This window comes from Podarcis vaucheri (assembly GCF_965113315.1).
Source record: "Podarcis vaucheri genome assembly, chromosome: 1".
NCBI lineage: Eukaryota > Metazoa > Chordata > Lepidosauria > Squamata > Lacertidae > Podarcis > Podarcis vaucheri.
In genome coordinates this window covers 51,217,749-51,240,634 of record NC_138759.1, presented here as the reverse complement: position 1 = coordinate 51,240,634, position 22,886 = coordinate 51,217,749, and the positions used below count along the sequence as shown (strand labels likewise).

General features: G+C 41.6%; 1 protein-coding gene across 2 annotated transcripts in view; it reads left to right on the top strand.

The window, feature by feature from the left end:
- FUT8 (fucosyltransferase 8) overlaps window positions 1-22,886 on the top strand; it is a 94,351-nt gene that overhangs the window by 61,264 nt on the left and 10,201 nt on the right. Inside the window, exons 6-8 of one of the 2 annotated variants that reach the window (XM_082225165.1) lie at window positions 4,447-4,684; window positions 7,562-7,633; window positions 22,500-22,746. In XM_082225165.1, the coding sequence (XP_082081291.1) occupies window positions 4,447-4,684; window positions 7,562-7,633; window positions 22,500-22,746 (557 nt within the window). The remainder of the gene's footprint in view (window positions 1-4,446; window positions 4,685-7,561; window positions 7,634-22,499; window positions 22,747-22,886) is intronic. The other variant, XM_082225166.1, reaches the window with a different exon arrangement.

Below are 22,886 nucleotides of genomic sequence, written 5' to 3'. Positions count from 1 at the left end.
AGCATGGCCTCCATGGGGCTGTCCCTGAATAAGTCTGGCCCAACTCATAGCCACGGGCATGCCTTAGACCTGGTGTTCACCTCTATGGATGTTGGTGATCTGACACTAAGTAAAAGCGAAACCAAAGAAGTGCCATGGTCAGATCACTTCCTGGTGCAACTGGACTTCTCTGTGACCCTTCCCCTCTGCAGGGAGGCGGGACTGATTCAGATGGTCCACCCCCGGCACTTAATGGATCCAAATGGTTTCCAGAGAGTGGTAGGGGATGTTTTATCCCATGTTGATGGCCTTTCAGCTGATTCCCTGGTGGCCCGCTGGAATGTGGAGTTAACCAGGGCTATTGACTGTTTGCCTCCAAAGCGCCCTCTCCGATTGCATGGAGTCTGGACAGCCCCGTGGTTTTCCACAGATCTGAGGGCAATGAAACAATCGTTGAGACGGCTAGAGCGCTGGTGGCGGATAACCCATTCTGAATCTGACCGGACACGGGTTAGAGTTCAATGTCAAGCCTACCAAGTGATGATAGCGACGGCGAAGAAGACTTTCTTCACCGCCTCTATTGCATCTGCGGAAAACAGCAGCAGGAGACTCTTTCAGGTGGTTCGCAATTTAGCGGAACCACCTGCTCCATCAGGGCCCAGTAGGGGCCACATGATGTCCTGCAATGACTTTGCGAAGTTTTTTGCAGATAAAGTCGCTCAGATTCGAGAAGAGGTAGACTCCACCGTGGGAGCAGGGCTGGGGCGGGAGAGTGCTAGAGTCCTGTCTATTCAAGTTGTGTGGGATCAATTCCAATCTGTTACCCCCGAGGAAGTGGACAGGCTGCTTGGACGAGTGAAACCAACCACTTGTCTCCTTGATCCTTGCCCATCCTGGCTTATAAAAGCTAGCCAGGAAGGACTGGGTGATGGGCTTTGTGGGGTGGTGAATGCTTCCCTCCGTGAGGGAGCCTTCCCAGACCCACTGAAAGAGGCGGTTATTAAACTGCTTCTTAAAAAACCATATTTAGATGCGGCCACAATATCCAACTATTGCCCAGTCTCAAATCTTCCATTCTTGGGCAAGGTGATTGAGCGAGTGGTTGCTGAACAACTCCAGACACGCCTGGAAGAAGCGGACCATTTGGATCCCTTCCAGTCGGGATTCAGGCCTCATCATGGGACTGAAACTGCCTTGGTCGCACTGGTTGATGATCTCCGGCGGGATAGGGACAAAGGTGAGAGCTGTTTCCTAGTTCTGCTGGATCTCTCAGCGGCGTTTGATACCATCGACCATAACATCCTTCTTGAGGGGCTGTGAGCTGGGGGCACTGTTATACAGTGTTTCCGCTCCTTCCTCCTGGGCCGTGTTCAGAAAGTGGGGGGGGGATGAGTGTTCAGACCCCTGGGCACTCACTTGTGGGGTGCCTCAGGGTTCTGTCCTCTCCCCCATGCTTTTCAACATCTGCATGAAGCCGCTGGGAGAGATCATCAGGGGGTTTGGGCTGGGTGTTCATCAGTATGCGGATGATACCCAGCTCTACCTCTCTTTCAAATCAGAACCAGTGAAGGCAGTGAAGGTCCTGTGTGAGTGCCTGGAGGCGGTTGGAGGTTGGATGGCGGCTAACAGATTGAGGTTGAATCCTGACAAGACAGAAGTACTGTTTTTGAGGGACAGGAGGCGGGCAGGTGTGGAGGATTCCCTGGTCCTGAATGGGGTAACTGTGCCCCTGAAGGACCAGGTGCGCAGCCTGGGAGTCATTTTGGACTCACAGCTGTCCATGGAGGCACAGGTCAAATCTGTGTCCAGGGCAGCTGTTTACCAGCTCCACCTGGTAAGCAGGCTGAGACCCTATCTGCCTGCGGACTGCCTAGCCAGAGTGGTGCATGCTCTGGTTATCTCCCGCTTGGATTACTGCAACGCGCTCTACATGGGGCTACCTTTGAAGGCGACCCGGAAACTACAACTAATCCAGAACGCGGCAGCTAGACTGGTGACTGGGAGCGGCCACAGGGACCACATAACACCGGTCTTGAAAGACCTACATTGGCTCCCAGTATGTTTCCGAGCACAATTCAAAGTGTTGGTGCTGACCTTTAAAGCCCTAAATGGCCTTGGTCCAGTATATCTGAAGGAGCGCCTCCACCCCCATCGTTCTACCCGGACACTGAGGTCCAGCACCAAGGGCCTTCTGGCGGTTCCCTCACTGCGAGAAGCCAAGTTACAGGGAACCAGGCAGAGGGCCTTCTCGGTAGTGGCGCCTCCCTGTGGAACACCCTCCCACCAGATGTCAAAGAGAACAACAACTACCAGGCTTTTAGAAGACATCTGAAGGCAGCCCTGTTTCAGGAAGCTTTTAATGTTTGATGTATTTTAATATCCTTTTGGAAGCCGCCCAGAGTGGCTGGGGAAGCCCAGCCAGATGGGCGGGGTATAAATAATAAATTGTTGTTGTTGTTGTTGTTGTTGTTGTTATTATTATTACTCTCTGCTCCCCGATGCTATCAAATGATGCAGTTTCCAAGCATTCTGGGTAAAATATTGGCACCAGTGGCTTCTGAGAAGATCTCTGTTTCCATAAACAACAACACTAAAATAATGGGGGAAAGGAGAGATCACAAAATGACCTCAGTTTAGGAGTTTTGCGCTCTCAAATTTAAGTCAAAAGTTCTTTTCAGAGAACTTTGATCTCAGCACTGTTGGATTGGGATTTTGAGCTTGGGTCTCCTTGATCCAACTCCAGCTTTGATTAAACCAATTCTCACTTCATGTTGTAATAATAATAATAATTTTTTATTTATATCCCGCCCTCCCCAGCCGAAGCCGGGCTCAGGGCAACTAACAACAATAAAACAGTACAACAGTACAACACAACACTCTAAAATCATTCATTATAAAATTAATTCATATCAAACCAATGGCAACCATTGGGCCAGAGCTCCGCGAAGATTGCCGAAGGAGGGAATCAGGCTGCGCCCTGACCAAAGGCCTGGTGGAACAACTCTGTCTTGCAGGCCCTGCAGAAAGATGTCAAGTCCCGCAGGGCCCTAGTCTCTTGTGACAGAGTGTTCCACCAGATCGGAGCCACAGAAGAAAAAGCCTTGGCTCTAGTTGAGGCCAGCCTAACCTCTCTGTGGCCACAAACTCAAGTAATCCCCTCCATTATACATCAGATCCTTAACGTCCTTTTTGAAAACTATGATGTGTGCGCGCCCATCTGCATTTGTGCATGTGTGTGAGAGAATGTTAGTATGTGCATGTATGTTTTACTACTCTCCTGGACCTTTCATTGTAATAGTCTCCAGAGAGGGTAGCATCCGGGTCTGTATCTGCTGAACAGATTCTTGAGACTCCTCAAGGACTAACAAATTTCAAGCTTATGCCACAATAAATGTGTTAGTCTTTAAGCCACAAAGCTCTTTGTTCTCCTGGACTTGTCTTTTTATTCATACATCTGTTTCTTTGTCCTTGATATACAAAAAGTAACATACGAACAATTAACATTTGTTTAGTGTTAACAATACAGGCAGAATTGCAGTAGGGTGGGTGGGTGGTTATGCATGTTCACTGAAGCAAGCTAAGAAATTTGGAAAGTAGCCATCTGCAAAGGGGAACATTCCACTTTCAAAGCAGTACTGGTGGCACGTGAGCATTGAGACCAAAAGTTATAATTCTGATGAATTCAGAAATAAAACAGTAATTTAAAATCATAAAATCATTTTATTTTATATTAGCTTAGTGAAGAATGTGCATAAAATTTTGACGGAGCAGAAGTCTGTTCCTGTATCTGCATATGAATTATGATAATTGCTATATAATTTATGATAGTTCTCATTTGCTCTGAAAAAATTACCGTATTTTTTGCTCCACTTTTTTCCTCCTAGAAAGTAAGGGGAAATGTCTGTGCGTGTTATGGAGCGAATGCCTGCGGGTGGCGGGCGGATCTGCTGCAGTCGTGAGCAGAGGATCCATGGTTCCCCTTCCTTCCCTCCTCCGTGGCTTGCTTTGCTCGCTTTGAAACAGCAAAGCAGGAGAAGAGAGGGACAGAGAGCCTGGTTACAAAGCACGGATCCACATAGATCCTCAGGATTTTTGCATTGGGTCACCCCAAATTCACCATCAGATCACATTGCATCTCCATGGCTACAGCCTGCACCCAAAAAATCACGCACCCACTGTTGCCTGGGGCCGCAGTGGTGCAAAAACGTGGTTACAAAGCATGGATCCACATGGATCCTCAGGATTTTTGCATTGGGCTACCCCAAACTCACCGTCAGATCACATGTCTGTAACCACAGCATGAACCACAAAAATCATACATCCACTGTTTCGTTTAGAATATTTTTTTTCTTCTTTTCCTCCTCCAAAATCTATGTGCGTGTTATGGTCGGATGCGTGTTATAGAGCGAAAAATACGGTATTTCTTTTGCGTCTATAATGTCTTCATGTCTACTTTCTCATTTGTAGAACCCTAAGGATTGTAGCAAAGCCAAGAAGCTAGTTTGTAATATCAACAAAGGCTGTGGTTATGGTTGCCAACTTCATCATGTAGTCTACTGCTTCATGATTGCATATGGTACTCAAAGGACGCTAATTTTGGAATCTCAGAACTGGCGATATGCTACCGGAGGCTGGGAGACTGTTTTTAGGCCAGTGAGTGAGACATGCACAGACAGATCAGGAAGTACTACTGGGCACTGGTCAGGTAAGTCCCATTTCATTACAGCTATTTTTCTTTCTTGCATAAGGAGCATGTGAAGAGAAATCTGATAATATTTCAGTCCCAATTACCATTTGGGACCCAGTCTGCCTTTCCATTGTAGAGGAAAGATAATTTATGTAAGGAAATAAAGAAAAGCAATGGAAAGAAGAAAAATGAATATTATCAGGCGGTTCAAGAATTTCCTCAGATCACCCCATGCTTAATTGGCTGTTCTGATGTTTTTATCAATTGCTCAGACACAGAAAGTTGTATTCAACAGTGTGTGAATGGACTTCTCTGCCTGCGAAACAAATCTTTTCTTCTTCTCCCCACACACCCCAAATCTGTTTCAGAGGTTTGGGGAGCCCCTTCAGTCAGATTTGGAGGGCACAGAGGAGGAGAGGAAGGGGGATGTTCCATTGAACAAGCAAAAGTCTGCTTATTTAGTGTTTGACCTTCTACTCTGGGTAGTATCATTCTTCTCATAGCAATTCAGATAATCTACTGGTCAAAAGAGTAGAGAATGGAGAGGTTTTTTTAATGATCTAAGGTACTGTTTCATGATATAATGTGATATAAGACTGAAGTCCAATGCTCTAACTCTGGTTCATCAGATGAACTTGGGAAGCTCACAGATGAGCATACAAGAGATATCCCGTTTTGGTCACATCATTTGAAAAGAAGATGTGTACCGTCAGTGAATGTTATGTCGTCTGGGTTTTTTTTTTAAATAAAAAAAAACTTTGGCTGGTAGCCAGTCATGTTATCAACAGTATCTAGGCTAGCCTTCAACCCTTATTCTCTTTCTAATTGAATAGCTATATTAGGCATGTTGGCTGGAATCCAAAAGGCAATGGCGAGAGCCTTTCTGTATTCATTTGTATCAAAACAAGGGTCACTTATTGCACAAAAGAAATACATTGCTGAGAGCTGTTTATATATAAACAGTTTAAGAGATATGGGTAGGAATCTCAGCCTAGTATGGCATAAAAAGGTAAAGGTAAAGGTACCCCTGCCCGAACGGGCCAGTCTTGACAGACTCTGGGGTTTGTGCGCCCATCTCACATCTATTGGCCGGGGGCCAGCGCTGTCCGAAGACACTTCCGGGTCACGTGGCCAGCGTGACAACGCTGCTCTGGCGAGCCAGAGCCGCACACGGAACGCCGTTTACCTTCCCGCTGGTAAGCGGTACCTATTTATCTACTTGCCCCCGGGGGTGCTTTCGAACTGCTAGGTGGGCAGGCGCTGGGACCGAGCAGCGGGAGCGCACCCCGCCGCGGGGATTCGAACCGCCGACCTTTCGATCGGCAAGCCCTAGGCGCTGAGGCTTTAGCCCACAGCGCCACCCGCGTCCCATGTATGGCATAGCAAATATTTAAAAGCACATTAGATATACCAGCGTAAACATCTTGGTTGTCTGATCTTTGTTTGGATCTGATTTTATTGTGCTTCCTGTATGCTTTATAGTTTTACTTCTGCAGAGATTGATCTTGTTGATAAAAAGCTGTGATGAAACTTCTCCTCTTGGAATTTTGTTCAAAAAGTAGCTCTGGGTTATCATCTGAACTACCAGGTGTTTGGTTGAAAATCAGTTACACTGAATACTTTATCTGGCGTATATAAGAGTTCCAGTTTGACCTATGTTTTAGTTAGATGACTTGTAGCTTTTTGTTTCTCCTTAACAAATGTTCCAGTCCTAGAATCCTGGCTTCTTCCTTCTTCCTTATTTAGGGCCACACTTCAAAGTGATATTAGCCACATAGTTCAATCCATAATTGAAGGGAGTCTTTTTGTTTTTGTTTTGACCAGTAGCCAGTGTGGAGGCTTAAATCAGATTGCGATCCTGGTAGAGAAAATAGGGGCTCTAACTCCCCCCCCCTCACAAATACATACTGCAGCCTGATCGAGATCAAGTTCACCACACATGAAATTTGCATTGCCCAAAAGGGGTGGGTTTTGGTTATACAAACTGTGGGTGCAGGGACCCTGATCTGTATCAGCCCACAGTGGGGAGGGCAAAGGGTTAAAGCCACATTCTTTGCACATTAGGGTCCTGGTCTGGTTCAGGTCTCATGCTATTTGCTCCCAAACACTTTGCATTTAAATTTTAATTTATTAAATTTCTATGTCACCCTTCATTTGAAGGTCATAGGGTGGTTTACAATATAAAAATACAAAAATATATAGCATAATTTTTGGATTGGATAGCCATCTGTCACGGATGCTTTAGCTGAGATTCCTGCATTGCAGGGGGTCGGACTAGATGATTTGATGATTCTATAAATAACAAACAAAAACAACACCCTCAGTTTAAAAGACCATTGATTTGTTTTAGAGCAGATATACACGACTAAGGGGTCATCCAAACTTACCTTTGTTCTGCACTTTCTAGTCATAAGTCTGCACTTTCCAGGTCGGTGATGGAATGGTTTGCTTGTTTTTGTCCCAGTGCTTTTACTACTGAATTGTTACAAACAGCAATCTGAGGGGAAAGCCCATTGCTGTTTGCTCCAATTCAGTGGTACAATGTGGGGTTTCCTGGGGAAAGTGCTGGGACAAAAATCAATCAATCAATCAATCAATCAATCAATCAGACAGACTTGGAAAGCCCAGACCTTTTGCCTAGACACACGGCACAAAAGGAAGTGTACAAAAGGAAGTGTGGATGAGCCTGAACATTGCATGTAATTTGGCCCAAAGTTGCAGGAAGTCTTTCAGAAACACCCTTTTACACTACTTGAGTACTTGATAACTAACTACTTACTCTGAGCCAATTACTGGTTTGTTTCGAGAAGTTCAATATGAGTCAGGGAATCTGAGATACTTTAGAGTTGGATTTAGCTGCTTTTCTGAAACAACGCTCTCTGAACCGGTTTCCAGGTTTGGTTTCAGGTTCGATTCGACTCTCTGAATTAGACTGCAGGATCCTCCAACTGCGAAACATCAGTACATGTAAGGTTATAAACACATCTGTGTGGTGTGTGTGTGTGTGTGTGTGTGTGTGTGTGTGAGAGAGAGAGAGAGAGAGAGAGAGAGAGATATATATACTCATTTTAAAGATGATTTGGAGTGAGTGAACAACATGCAACTTGTATTGAATTCATAATTTCAGACTGATAACATTTCCCTCTTGTTTGTGATTTGCTTGTTAGTGATTTGGGTTAGTGCCAGTTGGAAAGAGGCTTCTGTTCTCACCAGGGCTAATGGAGAGCAAATGGTGGCTTGAGCTTGTGTTGGCAGCTGACAAATGATCACATGTAAAATTATGCATTAGCATACTTATGGAGTTCTTGGCCTCTCAATCCCATGAGAACAAGTAATCTTTCACTGAGGGCAGCCAGTGGTATACTCAGGTTTGCTTCGTCTGTGCAATTATAGTGAATCCATTCATTGTCCATTCATCTGTTGATTGAAGTTCCAGGACTATGAAGTTCCAGGGCACATGCAGAGTGTCATCTGCAGAGAGTGCCTTATTGTCATAGTGAGTCTTACTCTCTTATTTTGGGCTGAATGAACTGCTGCACAATTCAAACAAGAACACAAATAGAAAGCAGTTCTTTACTAGACTGCTCCCCTAACCACACAGGTGATTAAATTATATGGCAGGGTTTGTAACAGTCTTAAGATGGAATGTGGGAATTGCTAAAATGATTTGTTTTGCTGTCCTTGGTACAAAAAGGCACCAAAAACATCAGGGGCAGAGAAGCCTAGGTGTTCTCCCTCTGAAAAGAGTAGAACCTAGCAGTTAGTTCAGTTTTGTATTCTTCAATCCCTGTGATGCAACCTGAGCAACATTTTATTTTTTACACCAAAAATGGCCTAACAGTAGCCTAACGTTATAAGGACCCCTAGTTGAAGATATTCCTTTGCACAACTAAGAAAGTCTAGCATGAATTAATGGTGACAGGAAGATGCCCCAGTTATGTTGAGTACTTGTGTTTGGAGTTCTGAAGCAGGGTAGCTTGAAACGTTATAGTTTGAGAAGTGTTTTCAGTGTGCTCAAGTTTCTCTGTGTTCTGAGGCAAGACTTTTGTGGGAAATGCCAAACCTTCCATCACCAGAGCTTCAAGTATACCCAACTGGAAAGAGATAGTCTTGTGCTGTGTGCACTGTCATTTCAAGCTTCCTGTCTGGAGTTTATAGACAGGTGTTGATGTGATTGAGTTTAGGTGTAAGGTTAGGGCCACCCCCAATCTCTTATTCTACAATGTGCCCGGCAGTGCAAAGGGGCATTTTTAAAGTGTGTTTTTCTTCTCCATTGAATTGAGTGGGAGATATTTTCCTCCCGTCAGCTCTTGTCACTCAAAATCTATTTTGCAAGGAAAACTTCAAAACATGGGGGTGGGTGGGATTGTGTTTTGCTGCTCTCTGAAAGCGAAGTATTCATATTCAAATATATTAACTTCTTTCTTCCTGTTTCTTTGAAGTAATAAAACTTTTTGACTTAACTTGTGCACACAATAGTAGTTATAACGATCTATGCCAGTGCACATTCCATTAGTTTCCTTTTGCTGTTTCTATGTAGACAAGAGCAGTGTGAGTTCAGAGGCAGTGAGCCCAGCTTCACTGGGGGCCAACAGTGTGTAATTACCAATAAAGACAGGGCAACAGTTTGGGATTAAAATGGCCACAATTTTATTGGTTACAAGATGTAAGAAGGCTTTTGGCAATAGGCCCTTGATATGTATCCTGAATCAGCCTAGCCTGATTGCTTGCTGATTACCCGTTATGGTCAGTCCTGGGTTAAAGGATCCCCCCATGATGCAGATCAAATGGGGAAGACCTGCTAGGCTGCCATTTGGGAAGTTTTATGGCCTGTTAGTCTATGTCTGGGCCTCCGGACAAAACTTATCCCATGGTCCGTTGCCAAGTGCATTGCCCACTCACGGTACAGCAGGAATGTAAGGTATGGAAGTGGACCTGAGTGAAGACAGGCTCCCCCAGGTCTTCCTCCAAACCCATTCCCCCTAGACTGGCCACGATTGGCCGATTTGAATTTAAGTTTTGGTGGGATTTCCCAGAGCACCCTGCAACTAGCTAAGATTGTTAACAGTGCCGGCAGCCGCATGGGTAAGGACACCTGGCTCCCCTGAGTCTGCACCAGTCTTCAATGACTGCCATTGATGATATGGTAAGTGGCCCTTCTAATAAGTATGCAAAGGGACAAAAATTAAGAACTCCTTTAAAATTTGTTTTAGTATTTATATTCCTTATGCAGTGCTCTTTCATTGTGTTAACTTGCAGTCAATGACATTAAACAGCAGTTACTAAATTGTTTGTTCCTATCAAGCAGAGTGTAGTGCATTTATCTTCATACTAATGAACTGAACTGTCCCTGTTGGAAAATTTTAATTAATTTTGATTAGTAATTATTTAAATATGTTCAAAGCCTGGAATAGATGAAACAATTTATATAGTTACCTAGTGTGAAAATAATTAAGCGGTTTATCTGTGTATTAAGAGGATTTTTATTTTTAAGTGCCATTGTTGATGTCTTTTCTATTTATGTACACTAGTCATTTGTGTATATTCCAGTGGCTAATTAAATCACTTCTAGTATTAAGGGAAATAGCATGAATTCTAATAGGGTATTTGACTGTAATCCTTCAGCATTTAATGAGGTAGCACCCCCCCCACCCCACTTTGTAGTCTTCTGGCAAAGAATCTTGGGATTTTTCCTATGAAGTTCAAGCTGGGTATTTCTAGAGAGTTGAGAAGACAGCAGTTATGGTTAGATCTGTTGATCAACTTTAAGTGATAAAACAGCCAGAAAGACAAGTATATTTATATGGGAGTCCATCAACATTTCTAAAGTAAAACATTTCACCTGCCATTCCCAGTGGGGTTCAGGTGTGGACAAAGGGTTGACCAGGCTGGATGGAGGCAAGACCTCCTCTGCATCAGCATGCTGACACAAACCATGCCAAAACCAGGTTGGGGCAGAGTCAGCAAAGTAATGCAAACATGTACAGTCCTCTTTGGATTTTCATCACTTCTCTTGGGTCACACTGTAGGACTAGTTGGTTTCTGAGGAACTGAGTATCATCATCATCATCATCATCATCATCACCAATTAGTTATAATTGGCAAGTTTTTTTCACTTCCTCTGTACTACACACAGTGGAATGTTGCAGCTAGTGCAGAAGTGCCTTCTTAAACAGTTGACAAGTTGGTTCTTTGTACAATTTTGAGCCACTAATGTGCCATTTTACTATCTAAATTCTGATCCTAGCAGACAGTTTATGTAATCCAGCCCAGCCCTCGTGATGCATGGCTTTTTCACTGCTTATGTTTAGGAGGTCAGTTCAACTTCTTACAAGTCTTTAAGGTCTCTAAGCTATTGTAGCGTGCTGTGAGTTTGGTGGTACTTTGTTTTTCAGTTTGTATTGTATGCTGTACTGATATCCTTGGGGAGGAAGAACAGGATATATTGTAAATTATTTTAAATAAACAAACTGGTAGGTTAGAATCTGATTGCTAAAGGATTGTATAGATGGAGGTGCTGAACCCTGCTTATACCTGCAGCTTACCTCCCAGCAGACTGTTCCCATACTCTGTTCCTCTGCATCTGAATTCAAACACATTACTGGATATTAGCTCAATTCAGAGATTTTGGGAATTTTGCCCTCTTCTGCTTTAGTTTTTCAGATTTTCCTTTTGTCTTACATTTGCTGGTTTTAAATTTTGCTTGGGTTGTGCAAATGAGTTTTAATCACATCACACTGGAATCTTTTTATAAATATTGGTTAAAATATTGTAAATAAAAGGGAATGTATAGAGTAAAATCTTGACTGTCTGCTAATAGAATGAGACATGAAGGAGGAACAGATGTTATCAGCCTTATGGAGCAGAAAATGGAAAAATATAAGAATACTCCTATACAAATTAATGCATCTTTACCCCTAACTGTGGTGGGGTCCAGATGGGCATGGCACATCTTATTTCAAAAATATGCTGTAAAAGTTTATGATGAAATGCAGCAAGAAAGTTCAGGGATTTTGAACTTACCCATTCAAGTAAAAGGGGTAAAGGTTCCAGTTGTCTATAGGGTCAGCTAATTTTGAATAGTGATGTACAAAATATATTGTCACATGATCTAGGTAATTTGAAAAGCTAATTTAAAAGCTAATTTCAGAATGCTGACCTTCCAAGCTCTTCTCACAGAAATAAAGGTATTATTCTAATGTGGAATGCCTATTGACCTACAATGTGTAGTAATACATGCTGTGATCACACACAGCCCCCCAGTTTTCCTAACCTGTATGCTAGAAACAAACCAAAATGACTTGTGGCTTTATCTCTGATCTTTTCACTTACCGTATGTCATTATGTGCTGGACTGAACTTTTTGAACATGAAATGTCAGATAGGCTTACCTGTATCTGGTACTAGATGGCAAAAAACAAAACAAACAAAACAAAACACACTTTCAAAACCATTAAAACTAGCAGCATCTAAATCCCCCCCCCCCAAGCATGACACATCAACCAAGTGTGGACTGGAATAATGCTAGTCCTAAAACAAAACCTTAGTGAAAGACCTACACTGGCTCCCAGTATGTTTCCGAGCACAATTCAAAGTGTTGGTGCTGACCTTTAAAGCCCTAAACGGCGTCCGTCCAGTATACCTGAAGGAGCGTCTCCACCTCCATCGTTCTGCCCGGACACTGAGGTCCAGCGCCGAGGGCCTTCTAGCGGTTCCCTCACTGCGAGAAGCCAAGTTACAGGGAACCAGGCAGAGGGCCTTCTCGGTAGTGGCACCTGCCCTGTGGAACGCCCTCCCATCAGATGTCAAAGAGAAAAATAACTTCCAAACTTTTAGAAGACATCTGAAGGCAGCCCTGTTTAGGGAAGCTTTTAATGTTTAATAGGTTATCGTATTTTAGTGTTTTATTGGAAGCCGTCCAGAGTGGCTAGGGAAACCCAGCCAGATGGGTGGGGTATAAATAAATTATTATTATTATTATTATTATTATTATTATTATTACTTAGTAGACTCCATTGTTTTTTCCATTGATAACTGAAAACTATTCATAAACCTGTTCTCTCTATATTTTAGCTAGCTGCTGATCAGTTACCAGTCCATAAGACAATGCAGTCTATTATAGCATTACCGCTAGGAGCATTTGGTGAGTGCCTTTCAAATGTCCCAGTACATAGAGTCTACCATATGACCACTATATACCTGTTTGCTTTAAGCTCTAGGTGTGTAAGCTGAGTTCTGAGGTTACTGAGGTAAAACTTTCCTTCACACAAGTGAAGTTAAGTTCATCGCAAGAGGCATTTAAATTATTTTACTTGGCCAGTTCCTATGATGCTTATGAACTACAGTTTGCTCATTAGAAATGATGGCAGAATAAAGCTTACATATAAGTGAGAAAATAAAAACCCTAAAAGACTTTATTCAAACTTTCTGTGTAGGATTTTTTCATTGATTTTCTCACCAGTATTGCCATCAAAGACTTTGAAAAAATGTGCTGTGTAGGAAAGATCCCCCCCCCCCAGCTTTTCATTATGTGAATCATGGTGATAGGAATCAGGGGCCCTGCTTCTGGTCTTCCCATAGAACACAGTGAGAGCAGCATGCTGGACTATATGGATCTTTAGTCTGATCCAGCAGGGACCTTCTTATGGTCTTAATTATTGTGTACATGGAATAAAAGGCAAAAGCTTTTTCTTCTGCACCTCTGAAGCTATTTGCGATCGTGTTAAATCATTCACATTAGTTTATCCTTTTCATCTGTTCTTTAAAGAACAAGCATTCAGTGTTAGTGTTAATAGTGTAAAGCTGCTGGTGGGGCGTCTCCAACTGAAAAGGTTAACAAAGGGGAAGCGTCTCATAATTTGACTGAAGTTCTGTGCTCTGCAATGATAATTCTTAGCATGAAGGTTGTGTCTGCAATTCCTGTTCTTCCTATGTAAGTGTGGCAGGAGGAAGCAGTAGAAGAGTTCTCGCTGTCTTACATAAAGTATAAATCAGGTATGATATGTATAAAGATCTTGTGCAGATAGACAACAGCACACGCTTGCAATGCTGCCATTATTTTAAAGATCAATCAGAAAATCAGCATTGGAACACTTTAAATCATAATCCTATACACAGATTTCCTGGGAGCAAGCCCCAGTAACCATTATGAAGCTTGCTTCTGAGTCGACATATATAGGATTGTGCTGTGAGCCTGTAAGCATGCAGTTACGATTTGATTAAATCTCCAGTAGGCTTGTAAATACTAAAAATTCATGAGAAAAAGTTTACATCATGACTGAATAGCATTAAGAAAGAAGATTTAAGCTTCATACTCCTCGCAGTAGGAAGTGCATTAATGTTTTTGTTAAAATATTCCAAAGAGAACTTACTGCAATGGTAAGATGTGATAATTACAATTAAGTTTGAAGAGGAATGAAACACTTTCCCATTAGTGCTCAATAATAGTGGTCTAATTGTTCCATGGAAAAACTAAAACTTGTTCCATGACAATTAATGGATATTAATTCAATGGATAATTGACTAGATTGTATTTTTCAGCTACTGTTCAGGATGCATATAACTTTTTTTTTTTTTAAATACTCACTGCAGAAGCATGTACAGTGGTACCTCTAGATATGAATGGGATCCGTTCTGGAGCCCTGTTTGCATCTAGAAGCAAACGTAACTAGCGACGGCACATCTGCACACGTGTGCGTCGCTTTTCGCCGCTTCTAACATCATTTTGAGCGTCTGCGCATGGGCAAGCGGCAAAACCCGGAAGTAACGCGCTCCGTTACTTCCGGGTTGCCGCGGAGCGCAACTCGAACATGCTCAACTTGAAGCGTATTCAACCCGAGGTATGACTGTACTCCCAACCTGATTATCTGAACCCTAGAAGGAGTAACCTTCAATTTCCTGATTTCTTAAAATCATCCTAATTTTTAAATTTTGTTTACCTGAATGCAATTGCATGCATGTTTTGTCAGGACTATGTGGGGCTTCAACTATTGCCAAGCACAAAGCCAACCCTGTCTAATCATTTCGCCACCAGCTCATAGGTCCTTACACTGCAGCATGAGCTGAGAGAAGGCTCCTAGCTCAAGGCCTCCAGCTGCGCTTTATTTAATGGGCAGCCAGGACCAAAACAGGCAGAGGGGGAAATTGGACAGTTCTAAAAGATTTGTGTAGTTCCAAAGTTCATGTCATTCAAAAGTTGCACTTTGTTAGGTGATGTAAAAGTGACTGTCAGTATGAAAAGTAAATTACATGGTCCTGACTCTCCAAGAACCCCAGACTCTGACCAAGCAAATTTATTTCTCCCTTTGCTCCCAAATACAGTGGTATGTGGGGGTTACAAACTCCGCTAACCCGGAAGAAGTACCTTGGGTTACAAACTTTGCCCTGGAACGGTTTCGGGTTAAGAACGGACCTCTGGAACGAATTAAGTTCGTAACCCGAGGTACCACTGTACTCTGTGCAGACTCCACTGCTATTCTCCACAGGGTATTCACCAATATTTATAATTTGAAGGATAAAATTACTGAATTTGAGCTTCAAAAAGAAGGAAATCTATCTAGATTTATCACTATAATGAGAGTCAACCACATTTCGACCCCAAAAATGCACTTGGGAAGTATGCTGCAGTGTAAGGACCTATGATCTGGTGGCGAAACTATTAGACAGGGTTGTCTCTGAATATCCCTCTTCACTCTAAATGGAAACAAGCTCTTCTTACCAATCAAGTATCAGCCCACCACCACTGCCACACACGTTCCAAGTTCTGAGGATTTTCTCCCACTGTGTTTAGGCTATTAAATGTCATGAAATGTGCCCCTGAGCAAGAAAACCTTTATGTGCACATAAGGACAGGTGCCAAAGTGGTATGTGCTTTGCACACAAATTGTATTTGCATCTACTGGGCAGTTCTAAATTTTCCTGGCTTCCTGTAGTGCTTCCAGCCCAGGTGTTAATCTTAGGTTAGTTCTCACCTTCTCACCCCTTGCCTTTTCCTGTAACACCTATTACAGTCGTTAAGAGTCGTCAACAGGCTCATCTCAGCTATCTGCCAATCTCCCATTCCCACCACCCTTCTGAGTAATACCCCTCCCCACCTTCTCACTATATAGAAGGGTCTGGCAACTTCTGTTTCAGTGTATCTGAAGAAGTGTGCATGCACACGAAAGCTCATACCAAGAACTAACTTAGTTGGTCTTTAAGGTGCTACTGGAAGGAATTTTTTTATTTTGATTTGGAAGTTTAAAGACTGTGGCTTAATGTCAGTTTTACTAATCAGGATCTCAAACCAAATTTGGATTTAATGGCAAGCTGAAGTTTAATTAAACCAGAATAATTATAAGAGGAAGAGAGGGGCACCTCACTTATTCCCAACTCCCAACATCCACTGACTAATGGTTAGGTTGGCTGAGGTTGATAGAAGTTGTGGTCCCACAATGTATGGAGGGCCACAGTTTCACCAGCCTTACTTAAACATGGTTTAGTGTAATGGACAAACAAGATCAGTTACCTGGATAACTTCATTCTGGAATTCATTTATGTGATAGCAGATGCTATTTAGCCCCCAGTCCAAAGAAGTTTAAAAAATGTGAGGAATTTCACATTTAACACTTTTCAAAGTGAGAGAACATTGTGGATTCCTTGTTGTCCATAGTGTATGTAAATACACCTTTGCTATCCCACTGTAGCTTCTGCTTATGCCTGCATTTAGGAAAACTAGATTTGTCCTCCCTGGAGGAAGATGAACACTGGTTCTAAAAATGTGTGTTTGTGGCTGCAGCATCAGCAGCTGTCTAGCTGCCATTCTCCATGGCATCACCTGTGCCAAGCAGTACATCTCTATTCTCCCCCATCACCCCATACCCATATACCTAGAACCATTTTGCAGTTGTTTGAATAGGGTCAGTAAGGTCATACATGCCACTCAGCTGCCCTTCTTTTTTCAATAACACTGTCTCCCCAAGCCATTTTGCACTGACAAGGTGTTGCACTGGAGCTAGGGTTTTATGTATTTTATTTTTAGAGCAAGCAAGTACATCTAATGTATTTCAGAATGAATGAATTTTACCCCTTTGGTCTACTTCTGGGCTATAGATTGAGGTCTAGCCCATGCCTTAGCAGTGTTGTTCCCATGTTTTCTCGCATCTTCTCTTGGGGTTGATAGGGCTGGGAAGGAATTTCACTCTGCATTCACACAGCTTGGAGCTGTCGAATTTTTGCCTGTCCAAAAGCAGTGTCTTTCTTGGTTATTTGGTTATGTTGTCCTATAATTTTGCAAGCATTATACTCCATGTTTTTATAATTATAATTATTTTATTATTAAGGTACTACCTTATGAGATATTGGGTGTCAGTTCAAGAGCCATCTCAGAGGGGGCTAGCATGCCTACCACATCCATGTTTTTAGTGATGGCATATGCCCTATTGCAGACCTGGACTCGCCTTCCACCCATTTATGTTTTTCCCAGCAAGTGAATTGGTGATTTTGTCACTAAGCAGCTTGGCTGTCAGTGATCCTTGCCCTATGCCATGTCAAACTTTGTAAGTTGTAACCAATAAAGTTGTAGCTGTTTTAACCCGTTTTCCCTCTTGATATAATTCTTTCTCTTCCATTCCACCCTGCTTCATGTTGTGGAGCAATTATTTGCAAATACTTTTTGAGTTTTTAGTTTCTATCTTAATTATTTTCAACAGTAGGCATGGTGAGAAATATACTAAAGTTAAATTGTTTCTTTCAGAACATCCAATTGGGAATGTGTCTCATTAGACCAGTCCATCTCTGTATTAAATCAATTATTTTGATATTTACAAAGTATGATAAATTATTTCTAGCATCTTCTGTTTAAGATTTAATTTTCCTTCTCATGTTAATGTGGTATAATGAATATGTGTTATTTCTGAAAGGCCAGTGGTTTTTTTTTTCATTTTTCATTATATGCCCAAGAATAAATGATTCTGGGAGTATGCTATTTTTCAGATAATCATTTACAGTGTCTGCTAAGTGAAGAAATCTGAGGAATAGTTGTCAGGCAGTAAATCACCCCTTCAAAGGAGTACTTTTATATTGGCATTTTTTAAGATGTGGTAATTTATGTGTTTCCTTTGTGTAGTAGTCAGTTATTATTTTGGTGCTAGGTATCAGAAGTTTCACATGCAGCTCTTTGGGGCTCCTAGTTAAGTATATTGTACTTAATCTCCATATAGAGTAACAGTGAAGCAGTTCAGGCCTTCAGCATCCATAAGGATGTTGGACAGATCAGTTGAAAACAGCCTTTCAAATGGATTTCCTTCTGTCCGTCCCCCCCCCCGTCCCCAGTTGATCCCCATCATAGTATGGATTCTTCTTAGGGGTGCTTTTAACCGTAGTTGTCTACAACAAAAATATTTTTTTAAAAAAATATGCACACATCATGTGTATGCATATTGATTTGCCATGTACATTTAGATGTTCACTGATGCATAATTGCCACTGTGCCAATGGGTGCCTCATTGTTTTTCTTTTTTCTGAAGTATTTAATTGTGTAAATTGTTTCTTCCTAGACACCACCTATATGCACTACTAAGGTTGAAATCCTAACCATCCTAATCAGAACTCAGTTGGACTTGTTTCTTTGGGGTTAGGATTGCAGCCTTAATCTGCTTCCTACAATGAATTTTAAAAACCAGTGGAATACATTGTTCATTATTGTTTTCATATGAAAATAAGTTACCCTTTTGGTTACCTGTAGACTTTATCTGTGTTCCTCAGTTAAAAGTCCAAGCCTCATTGTCAAAGTGAGTGGAACCACTAAGATTTTACTGCTCATTTTGACCACCCACCTGCCCTTTAAACATTTGTTTTATTTATTTTTTTATTTAATAGCATCTAAACCAATGGAACACATAATTCCTTGTTGTTCTTTTTCACATGGCAAGAATACATTGGCACTAAAATGGATTTAAAGCTGCCAAACAGGAATTAGCTTGAGCATTATGCTTCTGGATACCCATACAGTGGTACCTTGGTTCTCAAACTTAATTCGTTACGGAAGTCCGTTCCAAAACCAAAGCATTCCAAAACCAAGGCACACTTTCCCATAGAAAGTGACGCAAAATAGATTAATCCATTCCTGACTTTAAAAAATAACCCCTAAAACAGCAATTTAACATGAATTTTACTATCTAACAAGACCATTGATCCATAAAATGAAAGCAGTAGACAATGTACTGCGGTCCCACAATCAATCCATCAGTAGCTGAACTGGGTTCCACACAGTCACAAAAACAAGAGCCGCAAAAACAAAAATGCAAAATAAATAGCAAAAACAGACAGACCTCAGCGTAGCACTCAAAATGGAAGTGTGGCACTCAAGTAGAAAGTGTAACACGCAAAAATGGAGTGTGTTCGGCTTCTGAAAAAAGTTTGCAAACCGGAAAACTTATTTCCAGGTTTGCAGTGTTTGGGTTCCAAGTTGTTTGAGTACCAAGGCATTTGAAAACCAAGGTACCACTGTATATGACTATTTTCTGTATAAAATACAAATTTATGAAATAAGATGTTGCAATAAATAGAACTTGTATGTATAAGAGTGACTGCAACTCTAACTCCACTTACCTGGGAGTAAGCCCCGTTAAACTGAATGGTACTTCCTTCTCAATATACTTGGATAGAATTGCAGCCATAGGTGGCTTTGTGATGTGTCATTAGCCAGTTCATTAACTTTGTCTCCTTTGTAGCAAAATCCACTATTCTTGTGGCACCTTAGCCACAAGAATAACTGATTTTGTTACAAAGGAGGGCTACCACCTCTGGAAAGTCACTAAATTTGAAAGATAACACACAGGGAAAGTAATTGATTTGTAAATATATTTTGACTGCTGAGAGTTGCGTGTTTCCTGTGTGCTATGATATATATGAAAAAATATGTATATTTCTACACCAGAGGATGACAAAACAGAAGAAAGACATGTGCAAAATAAACCAATTGCCATGGAATGGAAAATACCAGATCAAAGCGTGAATGAACATTGGAATGGATTGAGGCATGTTCATACATCTCTGCTTGTACACCAAACTTAGCTTTATACTGTTGCTGAAAATATGGCATGATGTCCCCAGCTCTGCCTACTGTCAAGCGTCCTCTGCTGCTGGTATGTCTTGTGTTTTTGTCCTCAAGACGCTTGCACACCCATGAAGTTCTCATACTGTGAGAAATTGAATCAATATGTTTGGCTGCCTTGACGTTAAGTCGCTAAATAGCACTTAAGGACCTCTGAAGCCAATTATTTCCATACTTGAGACCAAAGTCCAAAGAGACAGATGAAGACGGAGGAGTGCCCTGACTTTACAGTGATTCAGAAACTCTTCGGAGGATTGCAGTGTGTAGCAGTTATCCCACTGTGCAAAATTTGGAAGGTTTTTGTTTTGATTACATCAAAGGAAGGCTTGAGAGGAAACCTTAACTGTGTAGATATAGCCTTAATCCATAGGTTGTTGCTTTTTTTGCAGGATAAGCAAATTTATCTTACATTCAGATAGTGGCAACATTTTGATTTTTGAATTACCAGTTTTATTTTACTTTAAGAGAACCTTCCTGGGAAATCAGTTGTTGAGACCAGTGTTAAATAACCATCTACTGAAATAACTGATCTTTTAGAATTAGATTTTTACACACACACATACACACACACACACACACACACACACACACACACACACAGTGTATAATCAATCAAATGGAGTGTTAAGGCATTGAATTTTGTTGTTAGGGAATGTTCAGTTGATTCTTTACAATTTCTTCTTGCACACTACTATTAGCATCACTTCTCTCATGTAATTATTTCCATTCTTCTTTTCATGTGAGAATTCAAAATCTAATTATTCTTCATTAAATTTAATTTTGTGTGTGTGTCTACACACACACACACACACACACACACACACACACTGCATCATTCTGTCTCACTTATAAATTAGGTCCTTTCTTCACAAATATCTAATAGAGGTGCTTTCACATGCTTTTCAACTAAATTGATTATATTTTTCTTTAATCAATATTTTGTTGATATTACAGCAGCAGCTAATGAAGACAGACCTCTAATTTTGCAGAAATTGTCATTTGTTTTCACCATCTAGGTGCAATATTCAGTTTTAAATTGTGTCTACAAACTACAAACTATACATGTGTCGGAATTGGATCCACCATCAAAATGTCTATAAAGTGTGTGTTGGGGGGGTGTTCAAAACAGGGTAAGCTGGAGAAATTCCAAACCTTCTCCTGCCTGTGCTTTGTCTCCACTTACCTCTCACTTGCTTCTCTTTTGTGGACCCAAAGTAACTCTTGCAGAGAATAAAACTGCTGGGGGTATGTTTTAGGGGGAGAAAGCTTTGACACATAATAGAATCATAAAATTGTAGATTTGGAAGGTATCCAAAGAGTCGTCTAGTTCTTGCAGTGCAGAAATCCCAACTAAAGCTTCCATGACAGATGGACGTCCAGCCTCTGCTTAAAAACCTCCAATGAAGGACAGTCCAATGAAGGAGGGAGTTTGTTCTGCTGTTGAACAGCTCTTACCATCAGAATCCCCCCCCAGTTGTTTAGTTGGAATCTCCTTTCTTGTAACTTGAAGCCATTGCTTTTGGTCCTACCCTCCAGAGGAGGAGAAAGCAAGCTTGTGCCATCTTCCATGTGACACCCTTTAGATATTTAAAGATGGCTATCACATCTCCTCTCAGTCTCCTCTTATCCAGGCTAAACATGCTCTTCCTCATGCACCATATATAATGCCATCTATTAAAAGTTCTAAGTTTTAGACAGATAGTCTCCCAGCTCCCATTAGATATTATGTTGATCAGCAAGCTCTAAATGAATCTGCTAACCACCATTGCCAGATATATACAACATTTTACATAAGTTCTTGAACAGAGGGCACAGACGAACTGGTGAAATGGTCATTTAGTTTGCAACCAATCTAGAATATTTATTGTGTTCTCAAATATATCTGATGTTGCTGCTGAATCATTTGCCAGAACTCTGAAATATTGCAGGTGTCACATGCAAGATATTAATTAGAATGGGTGCTTGGGAGTGGGTGGCTTTCAGCTGGGAACTCTGAGGGCAACAATAAGTTCTAAATTTTGTGATCCAACCTTTCTTCAGTAATATTTGATAGTGCGGTCAGGCAAGTCACTTGGAAATCTTCTGTTTTGTCATCTTCATTTTAGTATGACCGTACCAACATGTGACTGAAGCCTCAGAAACCTTTAGGGACTGAGCACGCAAGCCAGCAGAGATAAGAGCTTTGTCCGCCCTTCTGTTGCAAAGAGTTCTTATCTCTGCTGGCTTGCGTGCTCAGTCTCTAAAGGTTTCTGAGGCATGAGTTGCAGTTTTGATGCTGTTTCGAGAACCGGAGTTCGCCCGGCTGCTGGCCAGTGGGCTGGAGCCAGCTGGGGGCCTGCCAATTGCCCCCGTCTCCCAGGACGCATCCCAACAGTCATAAACCTCAGACTTGTTCAGATACCGTAAATTGAATTATGGAACCTGCTCTTTCTTTGGCACCTCTGCCAGGTTTATGAAAGTTGTCTAAACTTCAATAAACTTCTACCAGGGATGAGTCCTTTGTTCTGTCTTTTGTTGTACCAGGGATGAGTATTTTGTTCTGCAAAATAATATCGGTAGTGCTTTTCTGTCACCTTATTTTTGTGCATATATATTCTTACATACTTTATTTCTTTGATTCTTAATCTGGTGGTTTATCAAACAAGAAATTTTATGTTAGGTATAAATGATCTCCCAATTAGTTGTATGGAAAGCTATGTATCTGTTTTTGAAGTATTAACCCATACTGTATCTTTTATAGGTGAGGCAAATGATAAAGAGGTTCAAGTAATAGAGCTACCCATAGTTGACAGTCTACACCCGCGACCTCCATATTTGCCATTGGCTATCCCAGAAGACTTGGCTGACAGGCTGATTCGTGTCCATGGGGATCCTGCAGTGTGGTGGGTCTCACAGTTTGTCAAATACCTGATCCGTCCACAGCCTTGGTTAGAAAAGGAAATAGAAGAAGCTACAAGGAAACTTGGCTTTAAACATCCAGTTATTGGGTAAGGTATTTTATTATGCGCTATGACTACAATCTTAGCCATACCCCTATTCTAAGGTTACCAGATTATTTTTTTTCAATGAATCCGGGGACACTTTTCAACTTCAATGGATTTTGTATGGCGACTGATTTGTAAATCCG